This window comes from Cydia strobilella, chromosome Z, assembly GCF_947568885.1.
Source record: "Cydia strobilella chromosome Z, ilCydStro3.1, whole genome shotgun sequence".
NCBI lineage: Eukaryota > Metazoa > Arthropoda > Insecta > Lepidoptera > Tortricidae > Cydia > Cydia strobilella.
Window position 1 is genome coordinate 19,378,422 of NC_086068.1, and position 13,504 is coordinate 19,391,925.

Here is a 13,504-nt window from a genome sequence, read left to right on the forward strand (position 1 = left end):
GTACTCTGAATATAGCACTTCACTACATAGTATAAAACAAAGTCGCTTTCCGCTGTCTGTCCGTCTTTCTGTCCCTACCTATGTATGCTTAGATCTTTAAAACTACGCAACGGATTTTGATGCGGTTTTTTTAATAGATAGAGTGATTCAAGAGGAAGGTTTATATGTATAATTGTGTCGTTTTCAAGTAAAAGGTACCAAATTGTCGCTTACCATAAGGGCGAAAATAGCTTGTATCTTTATACAAAAAACCTGTCAGAGCGGCCTTATGGTAAGCGACGATGTGGTACCTTTTGCTTGAAATCGACACAATTTGTAAAGGTTTTGTGTAAATTAGTTGAACTACCCGTGCAAAACCGGGGCGGGTCGCTAGTAAATAATATAAGAAGGTATTTAATTCCAGTAGTATATTGATGATAATGATGATATAAATACTACCAGAATGGTATCTTTTTAACAAAGGCAACATGTGCGAGAGAGACACCGCGACCCCTTTTTCTATATCAAGTGGACTGTTTTCTCTAGTCTGGTACGAACACCTTTCTAGCTCGGTGATAAGGTTCAATTTAGTACAGGTATCAAAAAAAGTGACAGCTCGCTCCAATGGTTTAGTTGTACGGAAAAACCTCAGAATAAGGCCTGATAGGCACGAGCGCATTTTCAACGAGCGTTAAAACAGCGAATAAATACACAAATGGAGACATGTGTATTTGTTCACACGATGGCGGTAGCGCTTTTTATCAAGCGTTGTTGGATTTTCAACTTTAAGCCTTGGTCTTTATAGTTTGTCAAAGGGCTGTCTCATTTCAAACATAGACATAGAGAATGATACTATCTTTATCTTACACTAGTACTAGCACCCAAAGGAAAAGGATGAGTATAGTTTTTTTGTTCTTATTTACTGACAATTTGGTTTGACCAACTAAATCGAATTTAGCGTGCGGGCAGATTCAAGCGCTTTTTTAACGCGCGTTAAAAAGGCGCTCGTGTGTAGGGTCACTTATAGAGGGGAAAAGGTGAGGGAAAAGGCCTGTTATTTTGACAATTCATTAAATGGAGGGAATTTTTAATTTACTTTCTATAGTTTCTATTGGTTTTTCTGGTCGTCAATTTTTTCTATTTTTATTCCTATAGTAGTTTAGATTCTTCAACCGATCAAGCATCTACACGGACTGGATCAAGTTCTGATACTGAAATTCTGCTCCTACAATCTTGATGCTGGCAAAATTGTCCCAATGGACAGATGCCATAAGAACCAAAAACTGAACTGAACTGAATTAATTATTAGTTTATGGTTTTAAAAAAAAGAAAAAGAAATTGTCAAATTTTCCTTTTGACACGAAAATATACAAATATTTACGCACAGACCTAAAATTTATGCTTAGTGTATTTACGTATATTATAATAATTGCATAACCTATTCAAATAGAATTGAAAGTATGTTCTTATAATTAACAGTGCATTTAATATAAGTTAACTACTTTGTTCTAAGTGAAAAGTGTCAAATTTAGTGAAAATGGGCTCCGGATTTAAATCATCTTTATATGCATGTTTACATCTTATGCCGGATTGGATGCGAAGAGTAACAGATGATTATAAGGAGGAAGGTAGGAAAACTTGACACGCACTTTTTAGGGTTCCGTAATGGCAACTGGAACACTTGTAGTTTCGTCATGTTCGTCTGTCCGTTCGCCCATCTGTTTGTTCGTATGTAACAGCCATTTTACTCTGAAACTGTAAGATCCATCTGTAAGCTATATGTATTTGAATTAAACATTTTTTAACATATGTGTATTTTGTGAGCCGGTACTTAGTAAAGAAGTTAAAATAAAAATTAATGTATTTCGAGGGGGGAGGGGATTACGCGAAGCTCTGCGAAGGGGGCGCCACTACCACAATCTGAGGGTCTATCGCGAAACAAGGAAATATATATTTCGTTATCTAACATGTCTGTCACTCTTGCATATTCGAGCGATAAATAGGCAGATTAGTGGCTTGGCGAAACAGGCTTTAGGTTATGTTTCGCTCATGTCGTCGCAAATATGGACAGATTCTGAGTGGTGGTTTCGTTATAACCTACTCAAAATCAAAAATATTGACGCATATGTGTAAACGGACATTCGAATACAAATAATTTTGACTTCATTGTATATTTTGTTAATATGTATTATCTATTTGCCAATTTCGTGATTTTTTTTTACACAAGGCACAAGCACGCATAAGGGTAACATGCCTAGCAAAGTAACAAACTTGTAACACCCTACACAAATGAGGAGTAACAAACATATATACATTCCTTTTTGCCACATTATATAATTCGTAAGGAAGTTAATGACGGGTACACATGTTTGCGAAGTATTTTTGCCCGGTTTCTATACTTTAGCTGTTATTATTCTGAGACTCCATACAAATAACTAAAGTAACCCCCCTCCCACTCCTAAGGGCTCATTTAGGCGACGCGAGAACTCGCAGATTCATTGCATTGCAGTGTTAATCGGTCGGCTAAATTGGATGTAACCTGTCCATGTTTGCGTACACTTTGTATTTCCATGTACAAGGTGTATAAAAATAACTGACCAAGTACGAGTCGGACTCACGTTCCAAGGGTTCCGTACATTACACAAATTTTAACAATGTACCTGTTTATTATGTGAAACGTGAGATGTCTTTAAAAAATCCGTAGGGGTCGGATCAAAAAGTAAGTAATTAAGTCCGACTCACGCTTGACTGCACATTTCTAATAGGTTTTCTTGTGATCTGTAGGGAAAGAGCTATATTGTATAATTATTTCAAAATTGTCATTTTTTGGCTATTTTCTTAAATAACTTCTTAACTATTTATTTTAAAATTACAGAAAAAATATATTTGACATTCTCATAACGAGCTCTTTCATTTGATATGTAATGCCTCACAATTTTACCTACCAAGCGCTCATACTATGAAAAAGCCCAAATCTAAATATAATCTCGTACTAAGTACTGAGCTGATGATGAAAACCACAGCACTTCTAAACGGCAATGAGAGCTCGTTTCCATTTGGTTTTTGTTATACTGTACCACTGTACCGTACTGTACTGTACTGTATTGTTTGATTAGGTACCCATGTAGAAGCATGCGGAGTTCGCGAATGGGGACTGCACCTTCTAGAGAAGCAGGGTCGTGCTGCCGTGTGGGCGGTGAGCGCGGAGCTGGGCGTGCGCGCTCCCGGTGTGGCCGCGCTGGCCTGTCGCCTCGTGGAGCGCTACCTGTACAGCCAGATGCGGCACTTCGGTGACTCTTCATCTTTATTACCATAATGTCACGTTTAGGTACTAAATAGTACTACTTAATGCGTGTTTGGGGGCGTCCATTAATCACGTCATACGCTTTTGGCTAGTTTGAGTTAAGTATGTTGACTGGGAGCTCGAGGGAAGAGAAGAGATTGTATATCCGTACTATCCATACTTAAAAAAACAAATAAAAAATTAATGCGAAAGTGTGGCTGTCTGTCTGTCTGTTACCTCTTTACGCTTAAACCGCTGAACCGATTTAGTTGAAATTTGGTACACATATAGTTTGAGTCCCCGGAAAGGACAAAGGGTAGTTTTTATCCCAGAAGTCATCCTTTAAGGGGGTGAAAAGGGGGGTGGAAGTTTGTATGGGGAATCGATAAAAAGCAGATCGGATAAAAAATAAGCTACCCAAATTACTAACTCCACGCAGACGAATTCGCGGGCAAAAGCTACTAATATTATAAATGCGAAAGTGTGTCTGTCTGTTACCTCTTCACGCCTAAACCGCTGAACCGATTTAGTTGAATTTTGGTATAGAGATAGTTTGAGTCCCGGGGAAGGACATAGGGTAGTTTTTATTCCAGAAATCATCCTTTATGGGGGTGAAAAGCGGAGTGGAAACTTGTACGGCGAATCTATAACCGCAGAACCGATTTAGATGATATTTGGTATGGAGATAGTTTGAAATGTGGATAGTGATATAGAATAGTTTTTATCAACGAAATCATCCCTTAAGGGTGTAAAAAGGGGGGTGAAAGTATGTATGGGGAATTAATAAGTTGTTAAGTAGGCCAAGTAGGGAATAAAACTCAATATTCTAATTACTAATTCCACGCAGACGAAGTCGCGGGCAAAAGCGAGTATTCGATAAAAGACCGACGATTCTGTAATTTTTCGATTTCTTTGTGTAGTGTTCAAGTGTCAAAATTTGCTTATTTGGAAATATTCCCAAAAGCTTTTGTGAAATATTCCTGCTTCACGTCAATACATTAAATTAATGTAATCAATCACTTGTACAAGTTGTACATACTTCATTATGTAAGACATTGGTAGGTTTGTAGGTAGATGTGTGCTATTTAGAGTTAGGTACACCTAATCGTCGTAAGTTCTTTTTGGGATAGTTATAGTAGCACCCATGTAAAATTGTACAAATCGTTTTGAGCCTAAAAACGATTTTCATACAATTACAACACATTGTTAACGCTAAATACTCTAAATCGCTAAACGTACTACTACTTTTAGGCTTAGCCCAATTTAAGAAAAAATTACACGTCTATTTCCTTAGACCCCACCTCCCCCCATGGTGATCATTCGTGATTTTTTTCAGACCCCCTCCCCCCCTACTTCGTATGACTTGATTAATGAACGCCCCCTTTCTCGACACACTATTCAATTCAATTTTATTTATTTTGCTTGACCACACACAGTTGTTATGGTTACATGTCATTGGGATGTTATAGGTACATATTGTAGCTATTAAGTGTAGGTACATGCATGTATGGTCTATTACAATATGGCATGCAAAATCTTAGACTTACTTAAAATAATGATCTAAATAATCTAATTACAATTAAAATGTCAAGTTATCAAAATATTCATTCAGATTATAAAATGGTCTTATTAGTAGAAATGATTTTAATTTCTTGGAAAAGAAATTCAAAAAATTATAAATTTTAATTCCCATGTATTCCAGACTACTTTTGAAATGTGAATAATTTTTTAGATTCTGGTTATTGTATGTCAAATTTATGTCTTAATCTAGGCTGTCTATTTTGGTTTTTACATGCAAGTCGGGTCTTATTTTTATAAACAAAAATACAGACTAAGTATATAGGTATGTAAAGCGATATCACTGTCAATATTTTATGCTTCACAAATAGAGGACGGCAATGTTTAAGTGGCTTCGCCTTATCAACATATCTCACAGCCTTTTTTTTGTAAAATCAAAAAAGGGTTTCACATGGACACTGTTACCCCAGACCTCAAAGCCATATCGCATTAGGCTTTCAAAATATGCAAAATAAACAAATAAAGAAGTGCAGATGAGCTCAAAATTTTAGAGAGGCCTTTCAGGGTGTAACAGGCGGAGGCCAATTTTTTTCTTAGAAGTTCTATATGAGTGTACCAGCGCAATTGTGTGTCTAAATGTATTCCTAAGAACTTAACATCATCGGCTTTTGCTACTGGTAGAGGCAGATCATACGGTATAATGCTATATACCGTTTTGTCTAAATTTATTTTAAGACCATTGCAATCAAACCAGTAGGATAATTCCTCTCAAGTTTCGCCTATTTGAGTTTCAAGTAAATTCATATTTTCATTACCTATTATTATACTCGTGTCATGTGCGTAAAGATAAGGTGTACCATGAGTTATAATATATTGGGTTGCAAGTCATTGATAAAAATAATAAATAATAAAGGCCCTAAGACAGATCCTTGGGGTCCCCCAATGGGGCCACAATCAATTGCTGTCTTAGTAGAATTAACATAACTAACACAACCGGAATTATCTACATTAACTATTTGAACAAACTGGGTTCTATCCGTTAGGTAAGATGTCAGTAGTTTTGGAGTTGGTCCACGGATTCCGTAATATTGCAACTTATCAATTAATATTTTGTGGTTTACACAGTCAAAAGCTTTACTTGAATAGTAAAGGCCCTAAGACAGATCCTTGGGGTCCCCCAATGGGGCCACAGTCAATTGCTGTCTTAGTAGAATTAACATAACTAACACAACCGGAATTATCTACATTAACTATTTGAACAAACTGGGTTCTATCCGTTAGGTAAGATGTCAGTAGTTTTAGAGTTGGTCCACGGATTCCGTAATATTGCAACTTATTAATTTTTGTAATAAAAAATTTATTAACCAAAAAAAACAAAAAGGCATACCATCAGATCCACAGCGCAGGCTTCGTCACATTACAATAAGCTCATCCACCTCAGGTTTCGGTCAGGACTTATTAATTAATATTTTGTGGTTTACACAGTCAAAAGCTTTACTTAGATCGCAAAAGATACCCGCACAGTTATAATTTTGGTTAAGATTGTTCATAACGTCTAGGACCAATTCAGTAATAGCTACTACTGTATTTCGATTCTGTCTAAAGCTAAATTGTTGAGAACACAAGTAATTGCATTTTTCAAAGTGATTAATAATTCTATTTGCAATTGCCTTTTCAATTTTTTTTGGAAAATACAGTCAACAAAGAAATAGGACGATAATTCGATATCTCCTCTTTACTATCCTTTTTATGCAAAGGAATCACTTTTGCAGTTTTAAATTGAATTGGAAAAATCTCATCACAAGTACACGTATTGAAAATGTCACACAGCGGTGCGCAAATAGGTTCTATGTTATGTTTGATCAGAGTCGTACTTATGTCATCCGGACCGCATGAACTTGTGTTTTTCAGTAGCTTGACGATTCTTATGATTTCAAACTCATCAACGGGTGACATGAAAACAGATTTAGTATTATTATAATAATTCTTACATATTTATTACCCTCGCAGAAAGCCGCCAGATCCAGCGATTTCAGCAGGGATTGCGCTCACGGATACCCGCGTTAATAGCATCATGCGTGCAAATAGCCGCTAAGAGTAACTCGGCCGCCATCTCCCTGTCCGCCTCGCAAGTGTGCAGCTACCTATTCCGGCAAGGAGTCCATCACTCCGTCAAAGATGTCGTCACGTGGGAATATCACGTGTTTCAAACTATTGGTCTGTTCATACTAATTCCATTAATAACTGTATTCAGCGTTGTTCCGCTAACTTTCAATTAAAGCATAGTTCATATAGAATTGGTACGCACTAGAAAACTGATATTTTTTTAAGCAAACGATATAACAAAGTTATGAATGGTGAATTTTAAATAGTAATGTATTTAGCTTTTAAATATGTATAAATAAATAAATAAATCTCTGTTATGTAAATAATTACAAACTTTTTTCGTAATGGACCCCATCATATTCTTCACAACACTTTTGTCGACATTCTTGGCGTGTTGATCCAATGTAGATCGCAACGAATTGATATCCTGGATAATTTGACTAGTCATGTTTAATTTTTTTTATGTTGCCTAGTAGTTTTCGATAGATCGAAATTGGGGACAATTTGGAGAATCCATCTCGCGGGGTATGTAATCAACCTGATTATAAGTATACCATGTCAAAACTTATTGAGTAGTGGCAACTGGCTAAATCAGGCGAAAATTTCACGGGACTGTTATTGATTTTTAATAAATGGCAAAACTCATTTCTCTAAGCACTCTTTAATATAAAAGTCCGACTTCATTGTTTACGATGTAATAAAACTTTTCCTTGCCATATCATATATTTTTTTGCGAACTTGTCAAGTTTCACGAACTTATATTTTTCGGGAAGATTTATTTATTTATTTTTTATTTATTTAAACTTTTTTGCACATAAAATTATAAGTACAAATGGCGGACTTAATGCCATAGGGCATTCTCTACCAGTCAACCACTGGGCTAAAAAGAGATGGTTTTTGCAGGATTAATTAATACTCGAAAAATTAAAACGATAATCGCTACCTACTATTTACAAAATAAGTATTTACAAAATAAATACTAATTAATATACTATGAATTCATAAACTTAAACATATACTTTATATGATATACTTACATACATATCTACTTATATACATACATTATACATGTACCAACTCTGAAACATTATTTATATTTCGCAGATAAATGCTTACGTAGCATGCCCTTAAAGGTAAATTTACTCTGGGCTTTCCGGATGGTTAGTGGAAGGTCGTTCCATAGGCGTATCGCCTGAACAGTGAAAGAGTTGGTCAGGAAACCGGAACGATGAGGGGAAATAGAAAGCTTAAGGCTACGGGCGGTACGGAGAACACGACCAGGGCGAGCAGTAACAAATTTAAATTTGGATCTGAGATATTCAGGTGTAGTAGGGTCAAAAAGGAGAGAATAAAGAGTACTTAACAGTCTCAAAGATCTACGCTCACGAATGGGAAGCCAATCAAGTTGCTTACGATAAGCTGATATGTGATCGTACTTCCGAAGGCCAAATATGAACCTAATACCGTTGTTGAAAAGTACATCCAGTTTGTTAAGGGAGGCTTGAACGACATTGGAGTAGCACACATTAGCATAATCGATCACGAGAAAGACAAGAGCTTGAACGAGGAGGATCTTTGTGCTTATTGGCAAGAAATTTTTAAACCTGTAAAGCGCTCTCAGCGTGTTCGTCACTCTGCGACATACATCAGACACCTGGGGTTCCCACGTAAGGCCACTGTCTATAACCAGACCCAGATTTTTCACTTTAGGTGAAAGCGGTATCACGACATCCTTAAACCTGATCGGTGATATACTATTCGATTCCACCAACGCGAGCATCCGTGGACTCCCAAGCACAATGGCTTGACATTTGGTTGGGTTAACCACGATTCCAAAAGAACGTGACCATGCAGAAATACGGCTTAAATTACTATTCATGATAGAGACTGCATGTTTCATTCATTTCAAGCAAACGTGAATGCTTGTGTGTAAAGCTGGAGGTCGTCAACGTAAAGATGGTAAGAGCAGCCAATGTGAGGAGTGATCATATTGATAAATATTGAGAAAAGGAGAGGTGAAAGAATGCCGCCCTGTGGAACTCCAGAAGAGAGATCACACCAGGCAGAGAAGCTTCGGTCAGCATGAACAGATTGACGGCGATCTTGCAGATAGGAAGAAAACCACTGAACTGCTGACGATGACATATTTATGTGGATAAGGCAGGCTAGCAGAAGGTCATGGTTAACGGCATTAAATGCATTTGAAAAATCGACTAGTACCAGTAACGTTAATTGTGACAGCTCCATGCCTTGTCTAACGTCTTCGACTACTTTGAGCAGAGCACTGCAAGTACTGTGCAAGATTTCCTCTACTATCGGCCATATAACTTCGAACCGAGTAGTTGAATAAAATCGAGTTTTACATGCGTATCATCCATAACAAGCAACCTTCGAATTTTGTCAAAACTCGGTCGCACAATAGTCGAGCTCGTGTTTTAGCTTGTTGGTTCTATTTAATGGTCCAATTTGAATGTTTAATTGCTCGATAGCTCTTAATAGCCACCTCTGAGGCGAATCATCTTTACAGTACTACGACATTCTATGAATTTTCGTGATAAATCGTAATCAGGCAGTCCTAGGGATTTTGTTTGACTGACGTTAGGACTTTTTTCCAAAATCTTATTACTTGTACCAGACCTCCGATTAGTTTGTATCTTCCTGTTGGCGGATAGAGTCTCCTTGCAACGTTTATGACCCAACAAACACTAGTTTTTAGCATCTTAAGCGACTTTGCTGTCTTCGTCTCGGAGCGATAAGAATTTGTGAGGTATTTGTGCACGATCAATATGTTTTTCTCAATTTCCATGGTCGAAAACTTTAAAGTGCATAAAGCCAGCAAAATAATATTTTCACCATGAATACTTTGAAGGTTGGTGATTGAACTGTAATTGTCAATTTTTTTCCCGCCATGAAAAAAAAATCTACAACTAATTATGTGCCAATTCTATATGAACTAGGTTTTAGAGACTGCCGTTTCATGTAATGTAATGTAACGCGTTGTGCTTGATAGATTAGTTAGCTTTAACAGTAATATTATTGGACTAATACGAGTACAATTTCAAGTTAAGTAAGTACTCCTCACACCATAGGGTATGTCTGTCCATAAATAGGTACTGAAAATTTCTACAATGACCCAATTTAGAGATCACGCATTGAAATAAAACGTTTTTTGTTTGAAAATATAACTATTAGTCTATTTTTGAGGTACAATTTATTTGGTTGTGATGTGTATGTGCATTTTAGGAAAGCTGGAAGCTTGTGAATTGTACAGGTGGCCCAAAAATAAGTCGACAAAGAATATTTAGGTATTTTTTTCTTACCTACGCGACTTTAAAAAAATTAAAACTATAATCATTTATCAAACGAAACGTATTATCTTTAAAATATTCTCCTTTAGCTTTGATACACGAAGCCTAGTAGGTTTTATAAGTTTAGACGCTTTCGTATTAATCTTACCGAGGATAATCGATAATGACGTCTTTCAACAGAGCAACGGTCTATACTAAAATCATAAGTGGCTGAGGAAAAATGGACCATGTACTTTTCAAGTTGATCCCATCGTAAAGAAAATTTGTACGCATTGTCAAAGAGTGATGAAAACGATTTAAAACAAAATGTTGCATATCTACTACAGTCATTACGGTTTTTGAGATTATAGCAACTTTCAGTACCTTGGTAAGTAGTAACAAGGAAAGGTACCTCAAGTGTCTGGCTCCGATTTGATTTATTTTGAAATAACAAACACGCATTTCCAATCTCAACCTATTGAGAGAAATTGTCCTCCAAAGTACTGAAAAGTGACCAAACCAAACCCTCTAACTTCTGTAGATAGTTTTGTTCAAGCAAATTGCTACATAATTACTATTTAGATTATGTGTTTGAGAACATGAAAAAATCATCTTATTATTTTTCCGTTCTTTTTAAACTAGTAAGTTTACTTGAACATAGCATAACTCACTTTTCCGTACTTTGGAGGACAATTTATTTCCATAGGTTAAGCTTCAACAGCTAAAAAGATACCGTGTTTGTTATTTTAGACTACTTCTAACCTAACATATATCAATATAAATCAAATCGGAGCCGGACAGTTGGGTACCTTTTCTTGTTAGAGTTGTTAGTAAGTAAGTAAGTAAATATTCGTTATTGCACCAAAATTATACATTTTCCAAAATTAAAAAAAAAATAGAACCAGGCGGTCTTATCGCTAAAAAGCGATCTCTTCCAGACAACCTTTGGGTAGCAGGAAATGTAGAAATGTAGAATGTGATGTGGAGTTGTTAGTACTTACCTACTTACCCGGTCAACCTTGAAAGAAATTTATATATTATGCTAAATCCTCATTTTTATCCTTGGTCACGTGTTGCGTAAACATTTTATATGCTGTCTTGACATGTAACTTGACGTCGCACACACGGAATGGCACAACTGAAGACACGCCTCGGCCACGAAACGCAGGCTCCGAGAGTGCACGCCCGACGCTGACGCCGACTAAAACAAATATATGCCAGTGGGCGTCCGCGTAGAGCGTTCCGTGCCCCTCGGGTAACAGTTGCACTTTGTAGATTACCGCGTTCCGCTGTGGACGAGCGTGGAGGTGGCCGAGCTGCTGGCGGTGCAGGCGCGGCTGCCGCCGACGCTGCTGGAGCCGCTGGGCATCGTGGTCAATCTGGCCGAGTACAAGCGCGACCGGCTCGACCGGCGCGTGCGTTGGGTCGCCAACGTTTCACCTCACAGTCAGTACTTATACTTATGTTTCATGGTTAACATTGTTTTGATATAGTACATTGTGACACAAGTGTGCTAAGTCAGTCATTACACTCGAGGCGATATTGTGTCGGTCTCAGTCGGATAATGTAATGAAAAAGCACGAGTGTTATAATATACTGAAAAAGCACGCGTGTTTAATATCTAGGATAAAGAACCAAAAATCGGTGGAATAAAAACGTCGTTTTGAGCAAGTGTGTTGAAATAGTACATTTGTGATACAAGTGTGCTAAGTTGGTCATCACACACGAGGCGATATTATGCGCGCGACCTGTAAGCGAGCGCGCAATAAGAAAGCCGATGTGTGTAATGACCAATGCACACGCGTTTCATACGACGTTTTTCAACACACTTGCACACAAAAAAATAAACTTTCTTAATAATCAAATTTTAATTGTTAAATCAGTTAGTATGCAGTGTTGCATCTGTCATACTGCCGGCCGCCCCTCGCCCCAGCCGCGGGCGGGCCGGCCGGGCCGCGGCAGGCGGTCGGGGGCACCGGCGCCCGCCAGTCTGACCAATTAAAGAAGGGTTCATGATCTCTAAAATAGAGAACAATTGCTTTTTCCTCACTATGCAATTTAGTTTAAATACCTTGTATGGCGGGTCGGTCTTTACTATTTACCGTGTTGTTTGTCCGGAGGTTCGAACTCGTCGAGCTGCGACGAGCCGAGCGCGAGCGCGCGCGCACGGGCGCTGACCGTGCGGACAGCGCACCTCGCCGCGGGCGCCGTGGCCGCCTGCGCGCGCTACTTCGGCCGCTCCCGCCCCACGCTGGAACTCCACCTCGCTTCCTACATCAATGTGCCGCTCTCATATGTCGAATGCTTGAGGGATTCTATATTAACTGAGGCTATCATTGAAGATACCCATGATGTTTGCAAACGAAGAAGGTCCTTGAGGGACTCTATTTTAGCTGAAGCCATTATGGACGACTCCTATGATGGTTGCAAGCGGAGAAGGTATGAATAGTTGCTCCAGCAGAAAGTTTTGACTCCACTAAAACGTAATCGTAGTTGATTAATAGACTCGTCAAGGTTAATCAATATAAGAGCTATACACAGTTTTTTTTAATTTTATAAATTTTCTTATGTGTGTGTTAATAAGAGGCCCTGTTTTTATGTCCAGGCCATCTCAGGTCGTTAGGTATGGAAAAATATACATTCGTGGAGAAAACTGTGCGTAGTGCAACCGATACACACATGACTTTATAGTCAACACTGTAGGAGTAACTCATGTAGATACAAATAATTTGTACGTTACTATTTGTTAATTTAGCGTACTTACTCAATTATTTAATTTATTGTCGGTTATAAAGTATTAACTGCTTCTATTTGTCAAATCCATTATTTTCACTCTATATATATATAAATAGTAAATTAATTTAATTGTTTAAGATAATATCATTTTTAATACTCAGTTGCTTCACATATATGAGCGTCCGTAGCGGGCGCGGGTGCGGGTGCACGGAGCGCGTGCACGCACGTATGCGGTGCCATTGTAGGTATAATACGTAACGCCGCGCGCGTCCGCGCCAATTAGCAACGCTCATACTATTTTTCGTTAACCCGCTCACCCGCTCCGTGTAACCGCGCCAGCTAGCCGACGCCCTAAGTTGGTACCTACTCAGCTTATCACATTGTGTCATGTACTAACAATATTACCAGATATATTAGTCGAAATATATTAAATTAATAGCATGATCTAGTTTTTATTGCGTATTGCCCTACTAACAAACAATTATGTACTTTTGTGTAGAGTACATAATTGTTTGTGTTTGTCATAAGAAAGATGTTAATAAAAGGAAGAGGAGCAGCCGCCTCCACCTAGACTAGATCAGTGTTCGAAACGCTT

At 38.0% G+C, this 13,504-nt stretch overlaps 1 protein-coding gene across 1 annotated transcript; it reads left to right on the forward strand.

The window, feature by feature from the left end:
• Nucleotides 1-1,484: 1,484 nt before the first annotated feature.
• LOC134754050 (uncharacterized) lies at nt 1,485-12,636 on the forward strand. The gene is made up of 5 exons (XM_063690109.1): nt 1,485-1,607; nt 3,111-3,269; nt 6,791-6,997; nt 11,449-11,619; nt 12,294-12,636. The coding sequence occupies exons 1-5, from the start codon at nt 1,517-1,519 to the stop codon at nt 12,620-12,622; spliced, it is 957 nt and encodes a 318-aa protein (XP_063546179.1). The 5' UTR covers nt 1,485-1,516; the 3' UTR covers nt 12,623-12,636.
• The last annotated feature ends 868 nt before the right edge of the window (nt 12,637-13,504 follow it).